We start from the raw sequence: 23,086 nt of genomic DNA, 5'->3' as shown, positions 1-23,086 counted from the left end.
AAAAACAAACATTCAGAGATCTAGTAATGGGACAAAACTTTTCGATGGTTATAAATGAAAAATTACGATTTAACGGTTATTTTAACTCCGATTTTGATGATTTTTTTTTACAGCTACATTCCTTGACCATATATGAATACAATGACTGAATTTGATCTTCAATTAAAAATATTTACACTAGTGGATACCACAAAATCTTATGTTATATTTAACGAAAGTATAAAAAAAACTCTTAATTGTTAGTGAATATATTATTTTGATGGTATACACATTCTGCGAAACTAGTTTCAACGATCCAACCGTCAAATTTGTTTGTTTATACTTCGAGATCATATACGCCAAAAATCGAAAAAAATAAACATTCAGAGATCAAGTAACGGGACAAAACTTTTTTACGGTTATAAATGAAAAATCATGATTTAATGGTTATTTTAACTCCGATTTTGATGATTTTTTACAGCTACACTCCTTGACCCTATATGAATACAATGACTGAATTTGATCTTCAATATAAAATATTTACACTAGTGGATACCACAAAATCTTATGTTATATTTAACGAACATATAAATAAACTCTTAATTGTTAGTGAATATATTGTTTTGATGGCATATGCATTCACCAAAACTAGTTTCAACGATCCAACCGTCAAACTTGTTTGTTTATACTTCGAGATCATATATGCCAAAAATCGAAAAAAATAAACATTCAGAGATCAAGTAATGGGACAAAAATTTTCGACGGTTATAATGAAAAATCACGATTTAACGGTTATTTTAACTCCGATTTTGATGATTTTTTACAGCTACACTCCTTGACCCTATATGAATACAATGAACTAATTCGATTGTCAATTTAAAATATATATTTTCTAACAAAAACCCAATCTGAACAACAATAATATATTTTTCTAACAAAAATCCGATCCGATCTAAAATAATAAATTTAAAGCTACTTAATAAATATATATACTGTTTAATTTCTTAAGTGTTATGCATACAAAATAAAAAACAAAAATAAATTGGTTTAGGCTACGAAATGTTGGATTACGTCATGCAAAGATTTAAAAAAATATATTTTTTATTTTTATAAGGACTTTGCGCGACGAAGTTTATTGTTTCGTCGCGCAAAGTCACTTTGAGCGATGATGTATTGTTGTCGCGCAAAAGTTTGTCACGCAAAGTTACTTTGCGGGACGAATTGTTTTTCGTCGAGCAAAATTTGGTCGCGCAATACTTTGAGCGACGATATATTGTCGTCGCGCAAAAGTTTGTCGCGCGAAGTGACTTTGCGCGACGAATTGTTTTTCGTCGCGCAAAATTTGGTCGCTCAAGACTTTGAGCGACGAAGTTTTGAGTTTCGTCGCGCAAAGTGACTTTGAGCGACGAATAGTTTTTCGTCGCGCAAAATTTGGTTGCGCAAGGGGTTGTTTTTACTAGTTATCTACCAAAACCCCAAAAACATTTTGGTGGTCTCGTTGAGAGCCTCGAAATCTACTTAAAGCGAAGCTCTCACAATTTTCGATAAGGAGATCCGTTTCCTTTTCATTTATCAAATCCATTTGAAGCATTCAAAATAACCATGGTGAAAAGTATCAGCACGAGGAGCAAGATAGAGGTCACAAACTCCACCGCGGCACCAAGTCCCCACGGTACCACCACCGTGACTAGCAATTCTCGTGCCGCAGCAGCTACCTAGCTTGGACGGGTCTTGGAGTAGGTGTTGCCACACCCACCTTTGCCGCTACAACCCTTAAATGTCGCACCTATTCGGGCTTCCAAAGAAGCCATAGGTCGTCATCAACTTAGCTCCACACAATTCTCTCATGCATGCCCAAATAGCCAAGCAAACCTCAATCGCAAGGTTGACGAGTTGACTAGGAGAGTTGAGGATCAAAGAAATTTGGTTGATCGGCTACTCAGGCATATCAACTTGGTTCGAGACTTTGGATCAAGGTCCAATGGTAAAGAAAGAAAGATGGGTGAGCGCACCGGCAGGCAGCTCGAAAGATCCTGAAGAGATCAAGCAATGACCAACAGGCAGGAAGGAGGACAAGAAAGTGCTGACCAGCATGTTGGAATATCACGAGCATCTGTGAGTCACAACCAGAGCAGGATGAGCGCTCGTTCGAGCATTAATAACCCATGGTGTTAATTTCCACATATTTTCTATCAATATACTTATGAAGGAACCTAGATCCTATGTCCCCAAAATGCTTGTGCCCTTCTCGTCCCCTTGATCTTGCTCTAAATTCTGTCGATGTGCATATTGATAATTTGTCGATACCTTATTGTTGTCGACGTGTTTCCGATTATTTTTTGCCAATATCAATATCGGCAGTCTGGCCTTTAATTAAAGACGGGATATCCTGACATCAACGTGCACAGACGTTTTCGATAAATTTTTGGCAATATCAATGTGCACATCGACAATCTGGGCTTTAATTAATAACGGGATATCCTGCACAGAGGATTTTTGTCACTTATAAATATGAGTTTTTATTTACAGACCCAAAAGGAGAAAAAAAAAAAAAATATATATATATATATATATATAAGCACAATTTAATAGTGAATCATCAAAATGCAGTTACATCAGGTTCTTCAATGAAAAGCATGGCTAAAGAAGTAATATATACAAGAGGGCCAATCATTCATTGGAAACCAAAACTACTTGTTTTCCAACATTTCTGCCACTAAAAAGTCCCACAAGAGCTGCTGGAGCACTCTCAAGGCCTTGAGTTATGTCTTCCAGATATACAATCTTTCCTTCTCTGATGTATGGTATGACCATGTCCAAGAAATTGGGATACAGATGGAAATAATCGAAAACGGCAAAGCCTTCCATACGGATCCGATTGTAGATTAGAGAGAGAAGATTGCTAAAGCCTTGTGGCTGGTTGAGATTGTAGTGTGAGATCAATCCACACACAGAAATTTGACCATGAGGTCTCATGTTAAGAAGCACAGCATCCAGCATTTTTCCTCCAACATTCTCGAAATAAATGTCAATGCCTTCAGGGAAATGCCTGCATGTGACAATATTTTGATTGATGATTTTGTCTATTCAATTTCTGATATGTATTGTAAACTTCTTCCAAATCCAACATAGATCAATAAATATACACATATAGTTATATAACTGACCTTTTCAAAGCAGCATCAAGGTCTTGCTCTTCTTTATAATTAAAAGCCTCATCAAACCCTAGCTTGTTCTTTAGTAGATCGACCTGAAAACATAAAGGGAAACGGTATATATATATATATGCACTTCGACCTTTTTTGCTTACAACAAGACTTGTACAAAATTTGGTCCTCTCTATGCTTTAATGCTTACATTATTATTATTATTATTCTTTTCTAAATGATAATGCTAACTCACCTTCTCTTTACTTCCAACACTTCCAACAACATAACACCCCATCAACTTTGCAAATTGCCCAACAAGCTGGCCAACTCCACCAGCTGCTGCAGAAATGAACACGCGATCTCCTTTCTTAGGCGAACAGACTTCATGAAAGCCGGCAAAGGCAGTCATACCCGGCATACCTAATTTCAAAAACAAAATGATTACAACTAAAGAAAAGAATATATTGATTGTTCAAACTTATGACTCATAGTTTCATGAAATGAGCAATAGCAAACATACCAAGAAGGCCAGTGTAGTAGGACAGGGGCACATCAGTGTGGTGGATTTTAAAGAACTGTTCTGGTTCTGTGATGAGACTATACTCTTCCCATCCTGTTGTTCCCCAAACCAAGTCACCTTCCTTAAATTCTGGGTGCCCAGAATCCAAAACTTTAGCCACTCCGAACCCGCTTAGTGGCTGCAGGATCACCAATCAAATTAATACTGCAAAAAGTTGTCTTTTGGAAAAAAATATATATAAAAAAAAGAAAAGGAATTATTTATTTTCGAACTTTGCATTTAATGAGTTTAGTTCTTCTCAAGTACTTGAGCTAGATAAGTTGATTGAATTTTAACCCTTTAAAATAGTGCAATGTCTATTCTGAGTACTATGATTACATGAACTAGAATCAGGGAATAAAAACTTCTTGGATACTCCCTACTTTTCTAGGGAACCGAACAGAAAATCAAGAAAGCCAAGAGAGAGAGAGAGAGAGAGTGTGTGTGTGCTCACAGAACCAGGAGTGAAGGAAGTGAAGACATTGGAGCCTTGAATTCTATCCATTCGGATCCTCAAATAAGGGTCACATGACAAGTAGAGGTTCTTGAGCACCACTGCTTTTGAGCCTTGAGGAACCTTGAGCTTTATGGAACTGGTTGTCACGTACATATCTGACTCTTTGGGATTGCCAGACACATAGTCCTTCAATATCACCTGCTTGTTCCTAACTTCCTCCACGCTACTCGCCATTGCTGAACCAACCAAAGCTCTGTCTCCGTGGAAGCCTCAGTTCCTCTGTTTCTTTGAATAGAATATGCTTATCAAGTTGGCTTTTTCAACAGTTTCTGAATGAATTTGAAGTCTTATACGATGACACGTGTATTATCCGAACCTATGACTTCAATTTCCATTTATCCTCAAAGAAAGCATCGGCCTGGTTTTCATGATAAGAGTCAAAGAAGAAAACTAGAGCTGTCTAGAAAGGTCGATGCTCTGGTAATTATTTAATTTGGGTCGTTTTGATTCTGAAATGACTAAAACCGCTTTTTTTTTAAAAAAAAAAATACCTGAAAACATTTATAACAATATCTGATAGAAAAACATAAAAGTGATTTTGAGCCATTCCAATTGACGTTTCATGAAATACTTGAATTCTAATAGACGTACTTCTAAAAAAAAAAATTTATGACCATAAATATTTTCTACATAAGCAGTCCTAAACAGGGGCATTGATAACCCCTCTTGTTAAAAGAAAAGCGTGTATGCGTCTGCAAAAGTCACTACTTTCATTGCACAAATAGAGCACTCAAGTTCCACAGAAAGGTTGTCATGCATGAGTGGCGTACGTCTTTCTTTGTTTTTGTATTTGAAATACAAAGAGCCACAGAAGATGTGGTAGCTGGGTTTTGAAATGTATAGAACAAGATTACAAGGCAGTCTTAATCTGCTGCATATAAATGATGCCCTAGGAATTTGTTCATCTCACTTGTTTGTTACAGGAGGAAGGTAGGAAAGAAAGACAATCTTTCATAAACATCAATGTTTCTGTTTTTCTATTGAAATGCTAGAAAACAGCAAATATTTACATCATTGTTGAACACACTGTACAGTGGAATGTGCATCTCAAACAACATAAACATATGTATCCTGAATTTGAATCTCTGTAATGCTCCTGCTTGTTTAGTTTCACTGTACATTTCTTTTTCTCACAACTCACTAGCAATCCAACAAATCTAACTGTGGACAGCAATTTGATTTAGAAGAGTAACATAATAACTTCAGGCATACAATTTGACAGAGAGGGCTCAATTTGGAAACGGCAAAAAGGCAGAAACAGTATTGCAACTCCCACCTTGAAAGTTCTCGAGACGAATTTTGGTTTGTTTGTTTTGCAGAGGTTCTGTCATCATACCATCCTCCAGACATTGGGGCTATAAAAAGTCATAGTGAATTGGGACAGGACGTTAATTGCACAAACTGATCAAATTACTGTCCAGCTCTACAATTTACCAACCAAAAATATTTTCGTGGAAAACTAGGAACACTAATTACACATTTTACCACCTTACATGGTAAAAAAAAACATGCAAAAAAAGAGGGATCAAATTGGCATTACCTTCGAGATGCAAAAGCAACTTGAATACACTAAAGTAAACTTATGCTTCACCAGAGTCTTGGGCTCCCTCAATTGTGTTCTCTTCAAACAAAGGCTTTTTTGTGGCTCTATCAACTGTGGAGACTTCTTCCTTACCATCTTCATTAAATTTGTCTGAATTGCTAATGAAGATCCCTGAAAATGTAATACAAGCTTATTAACCCAGCACTGTTTAGAAAGATTCTCGCTCACATAATAATACCAGTTTGAACAAGTTATTATAACTAATTGTCCTTCACTAACCTATGAACCATATTCCTGATGCAAAAAACAGAACAGACGTCACAACAAGAGTTGTTACCCTCCAATTGTTAACATGGTCCTGCATATGAAAAGGACAAAATCCAAAATAGGAAAAAGGCACAGGGTAAGGATGCTAAACCGACAAGACTCTATATGAAAATTCACCCCAAGGCCAAACAGTGGAGGAACCATAAGTGAACTTTATAACAACTAACATAAAAGAATGGTGACAAAAACCAATTAGATGATGTAGTTATTCTTGTTATCAAGTGACAATAAGAGGTAAGTTCGAAGAGAGAAACCATGCGATCCTGCAACATAATTAGCTGCCATTCCTTTTCAGTCTAGAAAAGATAATGTTGAAACAAAAGAGTTAGACACAACAAACCCTCCACCCTCATTCGTTAAAACAAATAAGGGGTCCAATTAACTTTATCATCCCCTCTCCATGAAACTGCATTTAATTCATACTATGTGATTTTAAATTGGTACAGATATTCTTCTCTAAGTGAGGAAACAAGCCTCGTTTTCTGAATCTGCTCATCTTTAGCTTCATAAATTCATTTACTATATTTTGATAATAAAAAATCATTAACAATATGATATCAATATAATTTTGCTCTTGCATGCACAAGCTGAATCACAAAGTTCACTTTCAGCATCCACACTTCTATTCACGTACCACGATGACGTTGCAGCACTTTACTGCCCATTCATTCCAATTTATTGGAATATTCATTTATGTCATATGAGCTATTTCGTTAGAAACCCCAACAGTAACTTCTTTATTATATTGATAATCAATGTCATTCTCTTGCTGCCAGTATAATGTCTGGAAACTGCTTTTCCAAATACCAACAGTATAGTAGAAATTATCATAAAACTAAATATTAGCAGTAATCTCTCCACTTCCTCAAAAGATGATACAGAAGAGAACTTTTAAGGCACACCTGGAGGATTCCAGCAAGAGGTGAGGAAGGAACATCACCAAAGATGTGGATTGAAACAGTTGAGACAGCCATAGACAATGGCCTAAGACTTGGTTTCACGCATCGCAGAGACACATAATTAACTGGAGCCTGCCAAGGAAAAGTGATTAACAGGCCAAAGAATATATCAATTAATCAGGCAGATTTCATACTAAGCAGCAAAAGTATCCAAAAAGGTAATATAAAATTGTAAAAGTATGTTATATTAATTAGCAAGCACAGCATGCAATGAAACCACCAACTTTCAACCCAAATTGTAGAATTTAAGATTACCTGTGTGGCAAACACAAGTAGCTCCCCCATTGAGAAAAGAACTACAAAAAAATACAAGCTCCTTACACAGAAGGCACTGAAGCAAAAGATTGCACCTAGAATTGTTGCTCCAGAGAGAAGCTGTGGAAGAAGCAAAGGGTTTCAACAGTACATTCTGATAAATCTTATTAAAGAAGGCATTTTGGTGTCGTACAACCAGGTCACAAGCAGAACTCACCTTAAAAGCATTATTAATTGTGGCATTCACCGAATCAAGGATGAGCCCTCCAGCTAACGTCCCCAGAATTCCACAAACAATTGTAATACCACCAAACAACAAATCTGGATTACTCTGTCAAAAGTTCCAATGAATGAGAAAACTGTCAGAGTAGTTAAGAATATTTTTTTAATTCAGGCATTTTTAGAATATTATTTTCTTTATGTTAGACTATAGTTATTATAATCTGTATTATAATATAACTAGTAAAAGCATTGCTAAGGTGAAGGGCTGATCACACAAGCCTAACCTATTCAGCTATTTCTAATCTCCCTTTCTCTTCTACTTATCCTTCCCTCTATTCACTCTCTAATCCTGCAATACACAACTTAACTATCAATAGGCCTAAGCAAAAGATCACCAAAATACCAATATGCTTGATACAGAAGGTCAAAATTTCAGTTTCCTTTTAACAAGTTACGATGACTTGCATTGAAGAAAAGGTAAATGTGTGACCAAACAAAAGGGAAACATTACAAATAAATAATATAAAATAAAATAAAAAAGAATAAGCAAAGAGCCATACCATACGATAAATGCTATAACCAGCCTTTGGCCCCCAGTATGAGTAGGCTCCAATGACAAAGTTGTATGACACATAACCTGCCAGTCAATTATATTGTGAATGAAAAAATTATAAAAAAACCTGTATATATAATAAATAGTAACCTTAGTAAGCACTCCATGAGAAATTTCTCCAATTAAATTAGTAAGGCAATAAGATTGCAAAAAATAACACAGATAGATATGTGAAAACATGATCAAGATCAATAAGACATAAGGATCATTGAATTGATATTTCATTTATTTACATTCAGATAAAGATCTGAAAAACTTGAACAGACAAATAGAGATTAAGGAAATACCTAAAATATTAACAACATAAACTTTATCACGCAAAAGTTCTTTCATATCTTGTGAGAATCTTGAGAGTTGGTTCAATGATTTGGATGCAGGGCTTGACCTGAAATAGACAGAAGGAAGAACAATCTAACAATATTAGAAAAATCATTTAAGGATGTTAGATGTGTACTACACCTGCCTCCCAACCCCACCTCAATATTGATTCTGTCAAGCTGAAATTTTGAAAAGTTCAAATTTTTTATTTTGGGCTGATTAGGAGGCTAATGCTAACAAAATACACAACAGCAGACTACAAACAAACCAAGCAAGGTCCAGCGACATCAGCCAAAAGGAAAAAGAGAACAATGCTATTGTCACATCTTCCTAATGTGCCCATATCTGAAATTGCAAGGGCATTTAAAATGCAAGTACACCTAGTAATGTTCAGCAAGTTTTCCCAGTTGACATAGAACAGATTGTTAACACTTCTGTGGTGGGCTAATAATAGAAAAACATATGATAGTTTATGATGGTGTAAAATCAAGTGACTTACACCCAAGTTGTAAGTCCCTCCTTGGCCATTAAACTATTATTACATACACAACTTGTGTGCGTGTTTCTCTGTTTAAAACCATTGGGAATTTAATATTTCTCATAGTTAGGAAGAACAGTGCAGATAAACAGGTAACCGGGGAAAAAGCTCATGAAAAAGATGGATGCAATCACAACTTACCTAGAAGCTTTATCAGAGGAAACTATCACGCAACTATTTATGTTTGAGTCATCTGAACCTGCGGTTAGAAGCTTATCAGAATTTCACAAAATAAACTCTTTAAAAAACATACAGAGTTGGAGAACAATAAGATTTTGAAAATTTTCAAAGAATCGGCAAGCACTGGATGAAAATCTAAAATTCACAGTATGTCATTACACATAAGTATAAACAGAATTATGCAACCTTGGATTGGGAACATTAGAAAAGAGGTTGTACTCTGTAAAGCTGGCACAAGGTTTTACTGTTAAGTTGAGTTTCTGTATCACAGTACCACAACAGAAATGCCCCAGTACTACCATTGATGGTCATTACATTAACCATCTTAGATCCATTCAAAGTTCCTGTCTTATACAGTTGCATTTTAGGAAAAGCTACAATGTATCTGATTATATATATCCAACATTAATATTGAAGCTGATTCTGTTGCTCGCAAATAGATAGCATAGATATTGCGCAGTATCCTACAAAGGGATTTGCATCCTACACGGACATATAGGTAAACTTTATAAATCACCCTAAACTACTAGTAAATGACAACACAGTAGCTGTTCTTGACCCACTATGAAGGCCACTCTTGAACTAAAAGATAAACAGTATAATATTTTCTTTTTCAAAAATGTAAATCGACTTTGCAGAACAACAATAGAACATGAAATACCTTCAATTAAAGGACTAGTTGTTTCATTAGGTTCCAAAAACTTTCTTGATTCAGCAGGAGCAAAACCTAAAGTTACCAGTTGCGTTAAAGGTTTAAAAAATGAGAACATAAGCTTCTTTATCTCAGATGATGCATCACAGATTCACAACAAAACAGAGAAAAAAAATGCACCTTTCAACTGCAATGGATTCATCGCAAAAGCCAAGACAGCAAATGGAAGCATACAAAATGCCTCTCCCCAGAATGCATATCGCCAACTGAAATTGTCTCCCACCTAAACATTGAGCCAAAGCAAAATATCATTATGCTGAGATATCTCCCATGATATAAAATCACCACAATATACTAGGATGCTACCAATAGAGAAATAAAATTACCATAACTGATAAAAAATTATAGTACACCAAAATAAGCTCACGGTATTAGCTTCCAAATTATGGTCACACTAAAATTTGTACAAGCACCAACAACACTAATAAATACACAGGTAAAAGACCATTTCTGAAATAATACTTACTAAATTAAAAATAAAATTAGGTTTATATATGAACAGAAATTCAGAAACTACAACATGCAGGATAACATCCACAAAATATATTTGGTTTGTATGGTAGACTGAAGGTTTTTCCATGCCCATAGCCAAGAACACATTTTGCAATTTCACAAATTGCAGTGAAAATCAGTTGCCTTTACATGGCACTCAGAAGTGTGAACTAGCCATTATCTTAGTACAGGGAAAGAAACCTTAAGTTAAAACACAGGGACAGGGAAAGAAACCTTAAGTTAAAACACAGGGATACATGGAAATTTCAGGAGTGAAGGGAACCTTCAAGAGCAGAAATTATTGCATGGCATTTCTTGCAAGGAACAACATAAGTTATTCGAATTTTTTCATTGGTTTTGTACATTGGGAGGAAAGTAAAGGAGAGGCCAGCAGTCCTCTAGATGTGTGAACAGCCATCCGTATAATTACAACCATAGAATATTAAACTGATTTCATCATCGATGTCATGGATAACCAACGTTATTATGTGAGGTGATTGGACCAAGTGCTTTTGATCAAAGAATGCTCGCCCTTGAGCAACATTCATAACAGTCGACTCTTTCAAAAAGGTTATAAAGGCAAATGAAATTGCTTCTATGAAGGTAAACTGACAAACTGACATCAGTTTTCAAAAAATATGTTTGCAAATTGCACCTGTATCTAAAAACTGATGAAAACTCAACCAACAGACTTTATATATTTGATGAAAAAAAAAAATAGCTTTCCAAACGTAAAAACTTACAAATCCGCCATAAACATAGCCCACAGCAATTCCAGTTGGTATACACATGTAAAACATTGCAAGCCATGCCGTTTTCTGGACCCACAATAAACAAATATTCAGCATAATTATGAAAATAATCGAGAAGATATATTAAGTTTTGCCTTCCTGGGAAACATTAAATTTTCTGAGCATAAGAAATAATAGAGAGGATAAACAGGAGGGAAGCCAAACCTGAGGTGCAGGAGCATGATCATCAATGAACGGCGCGGCAAGACTTATGAAAGATGCCTCACCAACTCCAACCAGCCTAGAATGGTAAAGCCCAATTATTAACTCACAATCTAGTACAGAAGATGATAATGATGAAGACAATGGAATGAAGACAAAATTCTAAAAGTGGAGAATACCAGAAAGATTGTTACACTCACATACGACATATTGCAATGGTCCAAAAATCAATTGAACTACCACACCCAGCTGTGGCAAATGTCCAAACAGATAATCCAACTCCAATCAGCCTAAAAGGATTGTGGCTGCAAAGGCAACAATGCATATGAACTTATAAATCAAATCGGGCAGAGATTATCACAATTGAAGTGATGACCAAGTTGGTAACTCATGCATTACTGCAAGTGTTCACCTCTTTGCCAAGGACGCAAAGATGGGTGACGCCATAAGAAGACCAACCATAAATGCAGATGAAAGAACACCATCTTGAAAATTGCTCAATTTAAAATCTCCCCTGTAAGAAAATACTATCGTAAGCCAAACACAGCCGATAAATGTGAGGAATTGTGACTGTCTGTCAATTACAGCCAATAAATGTGAAAGCATATGCTATTAGATAACTACCAGCATGAACCCTAAAAATTTCATGGGTCTTAAACACCGATCATAAATGAATTTAGCTTCTTGATAAATAAATACTATACAATTGCATATCACACACCATAGGCACCAGATACACGGTAGCAAGCGATCAATATTAAACCAATTAAGGCCCCAAAACTCATAAAACAATCATTAAAATTCTTACTGAATTCCGCTACCCGCGCTGCAAATTCCGCTATCATCACAAATCCCAATACTACCATTGACACCATTGCTCGCTATTGCTCCTCGATCGACATAATTTATCATGTTAATTGTACAGAGCATTACGAGCAACCTGTAAAGAAAATATTCAATCACGTTCCACGAGCAACATGTTGTTACATTTAAACTCAGCATGAAATTTCAAAAATTTATTAGCTGAATTGCATTTTTTAGGCCGAAGTGCCTACCCAGATCAACAAAATGAAGAAAACCCAAGAAATTTCAATTGAAATGGCCTTTTGAGGGAAATTGAGTTGGAAAGTTTTTACCTTTTGGGGGAGAACCATGATGGGTTTGGAGCTGAGACTGAGATTGGGCTCGTCGTCATCTGTGGGTTGAAAGGGTTGGACGATTGGGTTGGCTTTGCAGGTGGTTGGTGGTGGTGGTGGTGTTGTTGTTGTTGTTCTGATTGCGCCATGCTGACATGAAAGATCTCATCAGAGAGGAGAAGGACAGAGAGAGCTTAATTATTCTTGATTGTTACGCAAGCAAAAGACCAGACCCCGTGCCCGTCTGGCCCCTCTCTCTGTCTCTCCTCTCCTCAAGGAGGATTTTCTTTTTTTCCTTTGCGTTTTACCCTTTTGCTTTTACCATTTATTTTATTTAACGTTGTGAATGAAACACATTTTCATCCATTATTGAATAAAAAAAAGTAATAAAATTCTTATTTACCAGTCAAAAGACAGGTAATCAGGCAAAAACATAAAACAAAAAGAATATCAAAAGGATCTTGTAAGTTACTTCCCAAGTGATCTACATTACTAATGGCATAACAATTTCTATTTTCCATTGTTTTATATAAATGGAACAAAATACTGAAACAAAAAAAATTGGACAAATGGATATGACAGTTCATCTATACAAAAGTGAGAGCGTGTATTAATTTAAATTCATGTATCATACCGTAAACAAAAAATTTGTTAGATTTATTTGGATAGTTCTTGACATGCTAATGTGAGATTAATTTTCATTCAAATTATAAGACAGATAGAGTTTAAAGTTCAAATATTAATAGCATATAATGCTGATGAATTTGATGCACCACGTCATCATCTCACAATATGTGTTACATGCACACAACAATTTCTCTACATATACCACTTTCTTCGCTTTTCTTTTTTGTATTTCTAAGATATATATTTAAGGTAATTTTTACTTTACTACTTTAAAGTTCACTGAAATTTTTTTCGTCTCAATCGCATACACAACATTGATTTTCCTATAATTTTCAAACCCACCATCGATCTTTCCATTAACAAGTACTAGTTCCACTTAATCGAAAAGAAACAGCTTACAATTTCCCAAAAATAAACAACACTTGAAAGTTTTCAAAAAAAAAATTTTTTTTAAAGGAAATCTAGACTCGCCCAAACAGCTGTCGACAGATGCAGTAGTACCAGTTCCCATTAACTAATTTAGTAAACAGTAACGAAAAGAAAACTAATTTATTAAACTGCACTAGAGGTTATAGAGATGTAAAACACGCCTCTTTCAACTTATTTTGTGCTAAAATTAGGTTATTACACAAAAAATGTGGTGGCTTCTTTTAACTCTTATAACAGAGCATTTCACCCCACACTAATGACAAGGTTGGCCTAACGTATCTATTGTTAGATCCATGTAATCTTAATAAATCAACAGATACAGAAACTGAACTTTTGCAGATACCTATTCGGTTTAGAAACTGTACATCTCTACAACCTATATCCTATACGCATGTGCACTTCAACATACACATATTTACATGCACTTTTACAAAAGCTTCACAAATTCTTTATGGCTGTATAAGCAGAAGCATGGATGTCACAGCACTCAGCATCCCATGAGAAGTCCATTTCCATGGCATCCATTATCTTTCTCTTCCACTTCGACGGGTTGTTTCTCTTCACATAGACAGGAGAACAGATTTAAAGAACATTAGCACCTTGTTAGCAATTTCCTATAAGTGGAGAAGAGAATCTGAAAATTTAATGAGCTTGTAAAGAATTACATACAATTTCATCCAGGGCTTGGGTTATAGACATATTTCCAAAAGTAGAGCTAATGAAACGTGAGAAGTTAGTGGTCTCATAGTCATGTTCCACAAAGTTCCTGTTAGAATATATCGCCAACAGAGACATATATAAGTATCCTTTAATTGAAAGAATGGTACAAGCAAAAGCATATCCAACGATAGTTCTCATGTGGAAGAAGAAACATTACCTGAACCCGTCATCATTGGAGTTTACTGCAATTGGAGCGGCCCCATACTTTAAAGCCTTTAGCTACATAAATGAGTACAAGAACATCAGACGAGGAAAACTACTTCCTTGTACCACTTCCCAGGAAAATGATAAAGAATTACAATTAAAAGTAAAAAGAAAACAAGCTGGGAAACAAGACAAAAGGAGAGAACTAACTGGAACTTGGAGGACAGGATCATGAAAAGATTGACATAAGATAATATCAGATCCGGCGAATATCAAATGTGATTGCTTTTCATCATGTCCATCTATGAATCGTACATTTTTATCCTGCACCCATACACAAAACATATATGATAAATTGCATAGGTTGAGGTAATGTGAGAATGACGATAAATAAAAAAATTTGTTCTCTCACTTTTTTTTCCCTTACGAATTGCGTTTTGTTTTGCCAGAGATATTTTTTTAGAAAGATTCCCCATTGGATAAATAACGACCTAATGGGTTATACTTATAAAAATTATATATAAAAAAAAGAGCCTCATAATTATAACTATGGATTGCATTTGGCTTGAACATAATGGGGTCTGCTGAAACTTGTCTTAAGATGGAAAAGATCAAAACACAAAAGCAAGATTCTATAATGCTTTGCCACAAATGTGACTACTAACACAATGTCAAGGAACTCAACTAACAAGAGGCTAAGCATTCTGTACCTTCAGTGGTTCATGCACCAATCCCAGCTTGTTTACACTTGATATTTTGCTAATCCCCTTAATGATGAACTGTAGGAAGACACTTAACAATCACGTCCAGGAGAAATAATCAGTAAGAACGAGAAACTTACAGAGCAGATGCTATAGAGCCCTCACAACCACGCACATTAACCATTACTTCTTTTCCAATTCATTTTGAAATTACCCTTGGCATATCCACTGGTAAGGGCATTTAGCAAGTCCCAGCCACTAAGCCATGCATTTTTCTGATGAGAAAAGTAAAAAAGGGGGGAAGTAACTACCTGCACATCAATCCTCCTAGCTTTCCGAAATACTGCCCTCAGGTTCTCCAGATCAACATCTGATACTTTAGAGAAGATGCATCCGACCTGTTAAACATTTTTCATAATTTGTTGACCTTTCCATTAAAAATCAGGAAGCAAGTGTAAAACCATGCATAGCAATTAAGTAAAAGAAAGATAAAACGAAAATAAAGTTAAGTTATTAAGAAGACAAGGCTTCCCAGAAAAAGCAGTCCCAGACCCTAGATTAATTTCGAAAATTAAGGTTAACTCGTAAGTCGTAACCAAAATTGGGTTACAAATCAAATATGATGCGATTGGAACTCTGAAGACATTCAATTTCTCAAATAAGTTACTCCTCCCCAAATAAATAGATTCACAAGACATCCAATACTACTGGACATGACTTTTCCAAATCCAAATATTATATAACCTTCATAACAATTAACAATCAACATTAAAGAACACAAGATGAAAAAGGGCACAGATCTTATCTATGAATTCCGGTTTTGTCATTGTTTTCACCCACATAACAACTTGGTTACCTAAGCAATGAAACGTCGTAACACACCAAGTGCTAGTTACCAAAAACCTAAGTGTTCAGTGCTCATAAACCCAGGTGCGCACATACAAGAATAGTAGAAGAATGCTCAGATAACCCAAGGTGCTGCTGCAATGCAGCTTTGCAGACTGCTTTCCCTTTCATATCCTTCACACTATACTGTTGGGGAAGAAAGTTGTCTGTAGATGGATCCCAAGTGCAGTTGTCAAATCCACAAGGAGCAATAACCACTTTGTTTCTGCAAGCAAATTGAAACAGAAGGTAAAAATGCTTTCAGCACAAGAAACCCAAAAAGAAAAATCTGCAAGAATGTTTGATTGAGCTACTTACTTGTGAATGTTTAAGGTATGATCCAACCCATGACTCAGACTATGAATAACCCTGCCTTTTGAATGTATGGATGACATAATGACAACTTTATTGGAGTAAACAACTCCACCCTACAAATTTATAGAAAATAAAGCTTTGAGGGTATGGTGGACATGTAAAGGAAACTAGAGCTTCCAATAAAGGGTCTTTGAAGTGCGAGTAATAATATTGAATAACAAATGAACAGGGTTGCGAAACCAGTACATCATGTCAATCTTTTTTTTTTAATGGTTTCTCCACGCTTCTATGGAAGCAGAAATTTCTGGGAATACAATGCAAAAGCAAACACAAAAGAATTATAGCTCATGGGTTGTGAACTGTTCAACAATAATAAGAACTCGTTAACTTAGCCTTTTTTTCACAATTGTACAAAATAAATCACATCATAACCAAGGCAATATCCATCCAGTTGTCTGTTAAACAATAGATCATTCATAATGTCAATAGATCCAAGCTGGTAATGCATTCTTATTTCAAGTCAAATTTGGGAAGGGAAACAATTCTCAATCCCATATTGTTGCATTGTCAGATGCAGAAAGTGTATCTCACACATTCCATTTAAGGAAAAGTAGTGCCTTAATTTCACAAGACTATACATGTTGCAACTGAAAAATATCTATCCAACTGTATATATCATGCTTCAGTTCCATTGTGTCTAGGCCTGTCATATCACAAAACATTATCAAGAGAAGAGAATAGGCTATGGTATATACCTTCAAAACATTAACCAGATGTGCCTTGGTAGTATCTTGCAAACGATCAGGACGGTGAAGTCTAGCAGGATCAAGTCCACATAACGCTAGTTTCTCCGGATGCTCAAGACACTGAAGTATTAAAACACAGAGCTTAATAAATTGGATCCATGGGAGTATGTAAAGTCAGAAGGGAAAACATACAGCTCCTTGCCTGTGAATTGAGGTCGTGGCATGTCAATAGAACTCTTGTACCTTCAAGTCCCTATATATATGAGCAAAAACAATCACACAGTGGAAATGGTTTCAAACCAAAAATAAATAAATAAATGTTCTTCTCTTCCCTGCAAGAACCAGAAGTGGGTGAGAAATAAAAAGAGATGCAATATGTGTTAAACATATTGCCTGTCCCATATGATGGAAAACTAAAGTAGCCAGTGCCATCAGTGGTGTTATGGAAATGTAAGGTATTTAATTCGGGTCTTCCATGTTGTCCAAATAAAGTCTTGCCTTTCTACATCCTTTACTAATTTCTTTAAGCAAGGTGCCAGTTGTACAATACAGAACAGATATGTTACTATGTAAGCAAGCTGTTAGATTCATACCATCTTTCCAACCACAACATGTTTTCCAAAATTCACACTCTCAGAGACTTTGGCCACGATTTATATCCATAGAGTTAAGATGCTTCCTTGTCCGATAATTATTAAGTAGCTGAACTAAGTCACTAGTTAAGTAAAAGCATCTCAACCCTTGAATTAAATATGGACGGCTGAGACACATGATGGGTTGTGTGCACTTAGCTACTTATTAGATCACTGCTATACAGACAAACACACATTGTAAAATTTGTATATACATATATTATTCCAAGTTGCATTAAAGCTCACCAAAATAAGTTAATTACTCATAACTTTATTATTTGAAATGAAACAGAAAGGTACTGAAGGGTTTGGAAGTAAAACAGAACTACTGCATGCCAATTTAAAAATATTTAGAAAAGGCAGTTCTAAAGCTGTACCTGTTTAACAATAATATCCCAGAAAAGTGGCCCAATAATGGCAGTCTCCCAGTTGTGGATATGTATCACATCAGGTTGCTTTCCAGATTTTACAATATAATCCAATGAAGCACGGGAGAAATAGGTAAACCTGAATGCATCAAATATACCATCATAGAAGAATTGGTGACGGCAAAGCTAGATACCTTATTAGAATTAATGTCCTAAATTTAGAGATGCAATCAAAAAATTTAGAGTTTCGCTTGTATAAAGAGAGTCACGTACCCATGTGAATTTAAGTTCTTTGATGGTTCAAAAAGGCCATAGTTACAGTACTCAATTTTAGTTTTATATGAGCATTTCAGTTCAAAATAACCCACTTTAAGTTCAGATATCTTTATTACTTTAAGTTTAAGAAAAGGCTGGTCTTAAGAGTCTGTTCTTTAAATAAAGTTTCCTCCTCTAAGAATCTCCCCACATAAGGAAATCGTTAATCTGACCTCTGTAGTTCATACTTCAAGCTAAGTTTGATACTCAAATTTTGAACTTTTAAAAACCGGAAGGCATGTATGACATCAAAAGACAACCCAAAGATAAACCACAGCGGTAAAGAATATGAGTGAAAAAATTCTACTGACCTTTCAAAGTCATCTGAATAGCCATATACCCTCTCACGGTTGAAAAAGGATGAGTAGTATAGTGGTTGAATTAAAGTAACTCCAATACCATAGACAACACTGTATAACGAGTAGATAAAGTAAGAAAAATACAGAATTTTCAACAAATAGACTATAACAATGCAGATCCTTATGCAATAAAAGAGCTAATCAGAAGTTAACAATTGAGTTCATTGGATCTACATACACACACACACAGATGTTCAAGACCTGTGCACGGTACCAGTCAATCAATGTAGGACTCGTATATCATAATTACCCACCTTTTATCCTACCATCCTCACCAAGCGAGGGTCCAATCACAAAATCAAAAACTTAGCCATGATAGGCTCATGATCAGCCCTACCATGGCCAGTTCATGGGAAGAATTAATGAGCCTGGTCAGCTCTGACATCATATGTTAGAACTCAATTCATAAGCCAAACAGGTTAGCCAAATGCATGATGTGGGACTTATCACATAGGCACCGTGCAAAATGTAGTTTCCAGATCATGTCTTAATTGCCAAAATGGATTTGCAAAAGCAAACATAAATGTAGCATACAAAGAAACAACTCAAGCTTACCCAGTCCAAATTCTGTTGCCATGCAACTGACCATTAAAATATGAATAACACTCTGCCTCAATTTCCTGTAGCCCTTGAACTTCATCTAAATCCAAGTTTGAATACCTAATTACAAGGTAAATTCATCAAGGAGATAGAAATTTTCAAGTTTGCCAGAAATGTTTGATTAAAAAGATTATAGGAACTCATATACAAAATAAAGTCCTTCCTATCATATAATGATGCTCTCTTGTGTACCAAAAGACATTCTTCAAATTTTCTTTCATAGAAACCAGACATTTTGATCCTTCTTTCTTTGCTCAACAAGTAAAATGATAAAAAAGAAAAAAAAATCCTGCACCATCAAAAGTCCTACAGAGTCTGTATCATTGCAGAATATGAAAATATAATTTCACGGAAAAAAAAAAAATCATATTTGTCATATTCTGCAATTCTACAAATTACCTATTTTCATGACCTCACAATCTAATGAAATGTGCCACAAGTATAGAGTTTCAGATCCCATCAGAAACAGACCTAAGTGAACATACAGGGTGTAACTATCTCTTCCATCAGCATTACTATATCTCACCTGGCTTCCTCTGTCTCCTTAGGTCATAAGAAATGCAGTAGGTAATGAAACTAGGCAAGAGCAGCCTAGGAGGTTTCCTGGGCTACACTAGAAAGGTTATAGTCGTAGTGTTAATCTTCTCTTCTAGTTATCATCTTATGATCTTCCACCCACCACCCATACTCATTGAAGCAATATTTGTCCTAGCGTTCTCTAAAATATAAAATGATATTTAGATCTCCCATCAATCAATTCCACTGGTAAGCACTATGAGCAAAATAAATAAATAAAATTACAAAGGAGGTCCCATAATTACTTTGGAAGTATCACCTCCACCAAATGCCCCTTCCTTTGTAGTGCACAAGACAAACCTGTCACGTATGAAGCCAAAGATCCAACGGAGACCAGTGGTGCCATTTCCGTGCATACATGGACAATGTGAAATCCATTCCTGAATCTTGAAAAAAAGAATAAATACAAAATAACATCCTTGTTGGAAACTTGGAAAAGGTAAAGGAGCGCCAAAAAAGAACAAAGAGAAAGACAACAAAAGCATGGATGTAATAATTACACAGGTGGTACAATTCATGATTTTAGAAGAGATACGTAACTGAGCATTTCCCAATTAATCCAGAAAACCCTGATCAGGAAGTGATAAAGAAAAGCATAACATAACATGATTCAGTAAATCCATACTTTTACACAATAACATAGTTTGTTGCATTATTTTACATGTGTTCCAAATAAAAAGAAAATTCGTTTGTCAAATCTGGTTACCACTTTTACCTTTGGTTTCTCTCCAAGAAGTGCCGGAGTTCTGCTAAAATCTCAGCATCACTCTTCTGCAGGGTGTCGTTAAATACTTCAGCTACGCTAACTTTGTGATCCATGACCAGCCTTCTCAAATTAGATGCCTCCCCAATGGTAACCATTCCCATGAGGACCATTGAGTCTATCCTAAGAAGTAGCTCCCAAAACATTGATAGCCTATCTGATTTACAGGACATCAATAAAAAAGACATTATTAAACTTTAACCTTCATGAACTCTAGACTTGTTTCTTTTGCGAAGAATATGATCATAGAACATTGTCCTTCTATGTTTCCTACTCAAGTAAAAATACAAAGATATCATTGCATAATGGTACATAAGCCTGCCCAAATTACACTTTTGGTTTCTGTAGTTTATGCTCAATCACACATTGATTCTTATAATTCCAGTTTCAATAAATGTACATTTATAGTTTTTTAATTTTTTAAATGCGTTCCAACTTTACATTCTGTCACATTGGTTAATGAAGATTTTCAATAAATAAGCAAATGTACCTTCAGCATGACCCACTTCACATTTTTCTCAATTTGAATTTTCTGCCTTGATAAATCAGAACAAAAATTCGGATATTCCATCAACCAATATGACAGAAATGTAAATTTAGAACATAATGCGAAGGTTACCAAATTAAGATGGCAAATTCGTTAAAATTACAACTACAGGTACTAAAGTGAAATCAGGCCTAGGATAGGAACCAAAAGTATAATTTTGGGCCTTCCAAATAAGAAAGAGGTATAAATCAAGTGAATGCGGGCTCAAGGTACCTTGAGGTTTTGCAACAGCAGTCTGCTTTTCCAGCTCCAATTGCTCTATCCTATCAACCAACAGTTGTTTCTCTATGTTGATTTTGTTAAGATCTTCTACCGCCTTAAGACGATGTTGGTTCAAGTGTAGAATATCTGGACGTCATTTTCAAAGAATGAAAGAAAAAACCCAAAACTATATTAGAAATTTAGAAATGAAAACACATAAAAAAGCACAAATTAGATGAATTGCATTGAGGACTTTGGACTTACTCTTCTGAGCTTCTCTGAAGAGTCGCCAAATTTCGGACTGTTTCGGTTCCTCAGCATTGGATGACTTGCACTTTGCGTAATGCAGACAACAAAATCATCAGCAGCACAAAAACTAAGGACTTTAAACACAACCATTGAAAACACTAATTCGTAGTACCTACCTCCTGAGGCTGGGAGCTTTGTAAGCTGAAATTGATGTAGTTTAGAGTCATTTAGATCGAAGTGATTGAGACAAACGAAGTAGAAAAATCAAACTCACAAAAAATAAAAAAGCTCACTTCGCTTCTGAGGAAGAGGATGAGGACCCATTAATGGTGGAGCAGCAAACAACTGGAATTCGAGGTTTTGGGTGGGGTTGTTGCCAAGGGATGATCACACTGCTCAACAGCGCCTTCATTCTTCAAACCTCTCTGAGAATTTGAGGAAAGATAACTTTTTGTAATGTTATAATTTTGACTTCATTAGCTTTGAAATTGAGAAGAAAATATATTGAAGTATTGCTTACCGCTATCTCAACCTGACTGTCTAACTGTACGCTTCTTTTTTTTTTGCTTTCATCTTTTTTTTTTCTTTTTATACTAGTCCATTGGCATACGCTCACGCATACGCTAATTGATTTTTTTTTTTTTAAATTAATAAAAGATAACATAAGTAGTTATGTTCCATAAAAGTATGACATATTATCTGATTTTATTTTTAATTTTAATTTTTTTAATATGAAAAATATTAATTTACCATATTATCATCATTTAATTAATAATTTCAATTCTTAACGTTTGAATTAACTAAGGATATTTTTTGGTATTTTGAATGTTTCACTATTCTCTGCTTTTGCTTTATATATACTAGCCCCTTGGCACATGTTGCCAATTGGTTTTGTTTGTTATTTTTTATTTTATTTTTAGAATTAAAAAAAGATAACATGAGTAGTTATGTTCCATAAAAGTAGGACATGTTATCTGATTTTGTTCTTAATTTTAATTTTTTTTAATATGAAAAATGTGAATTTATCATATTATTCTAATTTAATTAATAATTTCAATTCTTAATGTTTGAATTAATCAAGGGTATTTTCTGGTATTTTAAATGTTTCACCATTCTCTACCTTTTGTTTTATATATAGAGATGTATCAAACAAGCTTTTATTTTGCGTTCTTTATTCTTTGTTTATTTTCAGTTTGTTTCAATTTATTTGCATATCATTTTGATTTTGGCAATTTTAGTCATATACATTAATTTGGCTTGCAATTTGTTTATACCATAGTTAACCGGAACAGTTTGGGAATGTGCAAGTCTAAGAACATTTCCACTTATTTCCTTTTGTTAAAAGGGGGTCTAGGCTCTAAAAACAATCCTCACAAAGGAAAAGTTGTCATGACAAGAAGTAGGGCCATGAAACTAGGCAAGCCCCAAAGCAGGGCTGCTTCTTAGGCAAGCTGACG

The 23,086-nt window shown here is 35.2% G+C and overlaps 3 protein-coding genes across 9 annotated transcripts; all 3 read right to left on the bottom strand.

The window, feature by feature from the left end:
- Positions 2,445–4,530, bottom strand: LOC18775322 (2-alkenal reductase (NADP(+)-dependent)). Its single transcript, XM_007206233.2, has 5 exons — positions 4,142–4,530; positions 3,649–3,826; positions 3,382–3,548; positions 3,147–3,229; positions 2,445–3,028 (listed from the first exon to the last, which is right to left on the bottom strand). Exons 1-5 carry the CDS (start codon positions 4,376–4,378, stop codon positions 2,650–2,652), a joined length of 1,044 nt encoding a protein of 347 aa, XP_007206295.1. The 5' UTR covers positions 4,379–4,530; the 3' UTR covers positions 2,445–2,649.
- On the bottom strand, positions 5,136–12,764 carry LOC18773237 (probable sphingolipid transporter spinster homolog 2). 3 transcript variants are annotated; one of them, XR_002272280.1, is made up of 18 exons: positions 12,453–12,764; positions 12,125–12,256; positions 11,729–11,830; positions 11,517–11,621; positions 11,320–11,395; positions 11,107–11,181; positions 9,992–10,094; positions 9,821–9,886; positions 9,121–9,178; positions 8,411–8,508; positions 8,071–8,147; positions 7,506–7,619; positions 7,289–7,408; positions 6,977–7,105; positions 6,027–6,105; positions 5,745–5,918; positions 5,481–5,559; positions 5,136–5,365 (listed from the first exon to the last, which is right to left on the bottom strand). XR_002272280.1 is itself a non-coding variant. In XM_020567043.1 (17 exons), exons 1-16 carry the CDS (start codon positions 12,599–12,601, stop codon positions 5,785–5,787), a joined length of 1,617 nt encoding a protein of 538 aa, XP_020422632.1. In that variant the 5' UTR covers positions 12,602–12,764; the 3' UTR covers positions 5,136–5,559; positions 5,745–5,784. The 3 variants fall into 3 exon arrangements, 2 of the variants coding, with proteins under 2 accessions (XP_020422632.1, XP_020422633.1); XM_020567043.1 differs by having other exon boundaries at positions 5,136–5,559; XM_020567044.1 differs by lacking the exon at positions 9,821–9,886 and having other exon boundaries at positions 5,136–5,559.
- Positions 13,615–22,288, bottom strand: LOC18774309 (probable starch synthase 4, chloroplastic/amyloplastic). Of its 5 annotated transcripts, XM_020566957.1 has the most exons (20): positions 22,150–22,287; positions 21,923–22,054; positions 21,806–21,830; positions 21,645–21,714; positions 21,393–21,527; positions 20,585–20,789; positions 20,115–20,255; positions 19,249–19,353; positions 18,646–18,744; positions 18,029–18,158; positions 17,222–17,272; positions 17,029–17,139; positions 16,277–16,386; positions 16,016–16,184; positions 15,385–15,471; positions 15,083–15,151; positions 14,583–14,696; positions 14,386–14,447; positions 14,178–14,274; positions 13,615–14,066 (listed from the first exon to the last, which is right to left on the bottom strand). In XM_020566957.1, the coding sequence occupies exons 2-20, from the start codon at positions 22,039–22,041 to the stop codon at positions 13,947–13,949; spliced, it is 2,019 nt and encodes a 672-aa protein (XP_020422546.1). In that variant the 5' UTR covers positions 22,042–22,054; positions 22,150–22,287; the 3' UTR covers positions 13,615–13,946. The 5 variants fall into 5 exon arrangements, with proteins under 5 accessions (XP_020422546.1, XP_007206322.1, XP_020422547.1 ...); XM_007206260.2 differs by having other exon boundaries at positions 20,115–20,249; positions 21,923–22,288; XM_020566958.1 differs by having other exon boundaries at positions 21,645–21,708; positions 21,923–22,288.

This window comes from Prunus persica, chromosome G6 (genome assembly GCF_000346465.2).
Source record: "Prunus persica cultivar Lovell chromosome G6, Prunus_persica_NCBIv2, whole genome shotgun sequence".
Classification (NCBI taxonomy): domain Eukaryota; kingdom Viridiplantae; phylum Streptophyta; class Magnoliopsida; order Rosales; family Rosaceae; genus Prunus; species Prunus persica.
Note: the sequence above shows the minus strand (reverse complement) of the source record. Positions and strands in the feature narration are given on the sequence as shown.

Excerpts from the sequence above, each read along its gene's own strand:
- LOC18774309 (XM_020566956.1), bottom strand. The coding sequence starts at position 22,041 with ATGAAGGCGCTGTTGAGCAGTGTGATCATCCCTTGGCAACAACCCCAC. Across the intron at positions 18,159-18,645 it reads TATTCAGATGACTTTGAAAG|GTTTACCTATTTCTCCCGTG; the intron begins GTCAGTAGAATT and ends TGATGCATTCAG. Across the intron at positions 14,448-14,582 it reads ATCCTGTCCTCCAAGTTCCA|CTAAAGGCTTTAAAGTATGG; the intron begins GTTAGTTCTCTC and ends TCATTTATGTAG.
- LOC18775322 (XM_007206233.2), bottom strand. The coding sequence starts at position 4,378 with ATGGCGAGTAGCGTGGAGGAAGTTAGGAACAAGCAGGTGATATTGAAG. Across the intron at positions 3,827-4,141 it reads CTTCCTTCACTCCTGGTTCT|CCACTAAGCGGGTTCGGAGT; the intron begins GTGAGCACACAC and ends GTGATCCTGCAG. Across the intron at positions 3,029-3,146 it reads CTTGATGCTGCTTTGAAAAG|GCATTTCCCTGAAGGCATTG; the intron begins GTCAGTTATATA and ends TGTCACATGCAG.
- LOC18773237 (XM_020567043.1), bottom strand. The coding sequence starts at position 12,601 with ATGGCGCAATCAGAACAACAACAACAACACCACCACCACCACCAACCA. Across the intron at positions 11,831-12,124 it reads AGCGCGGGTAGCGGAATTCA|GGGAGATTTTAAATTGAGCA; the intron begins GTAAGAATTTTA and ends ATTTTCTTACAG. Across the intron at positions 9,179-9,820 it reads AACTAGTCCTTTAATTGAAG|GTTCAGATGACTCAAACATA; the intron begins GTATTTCATGTT and ends TTCTAACCGCAG.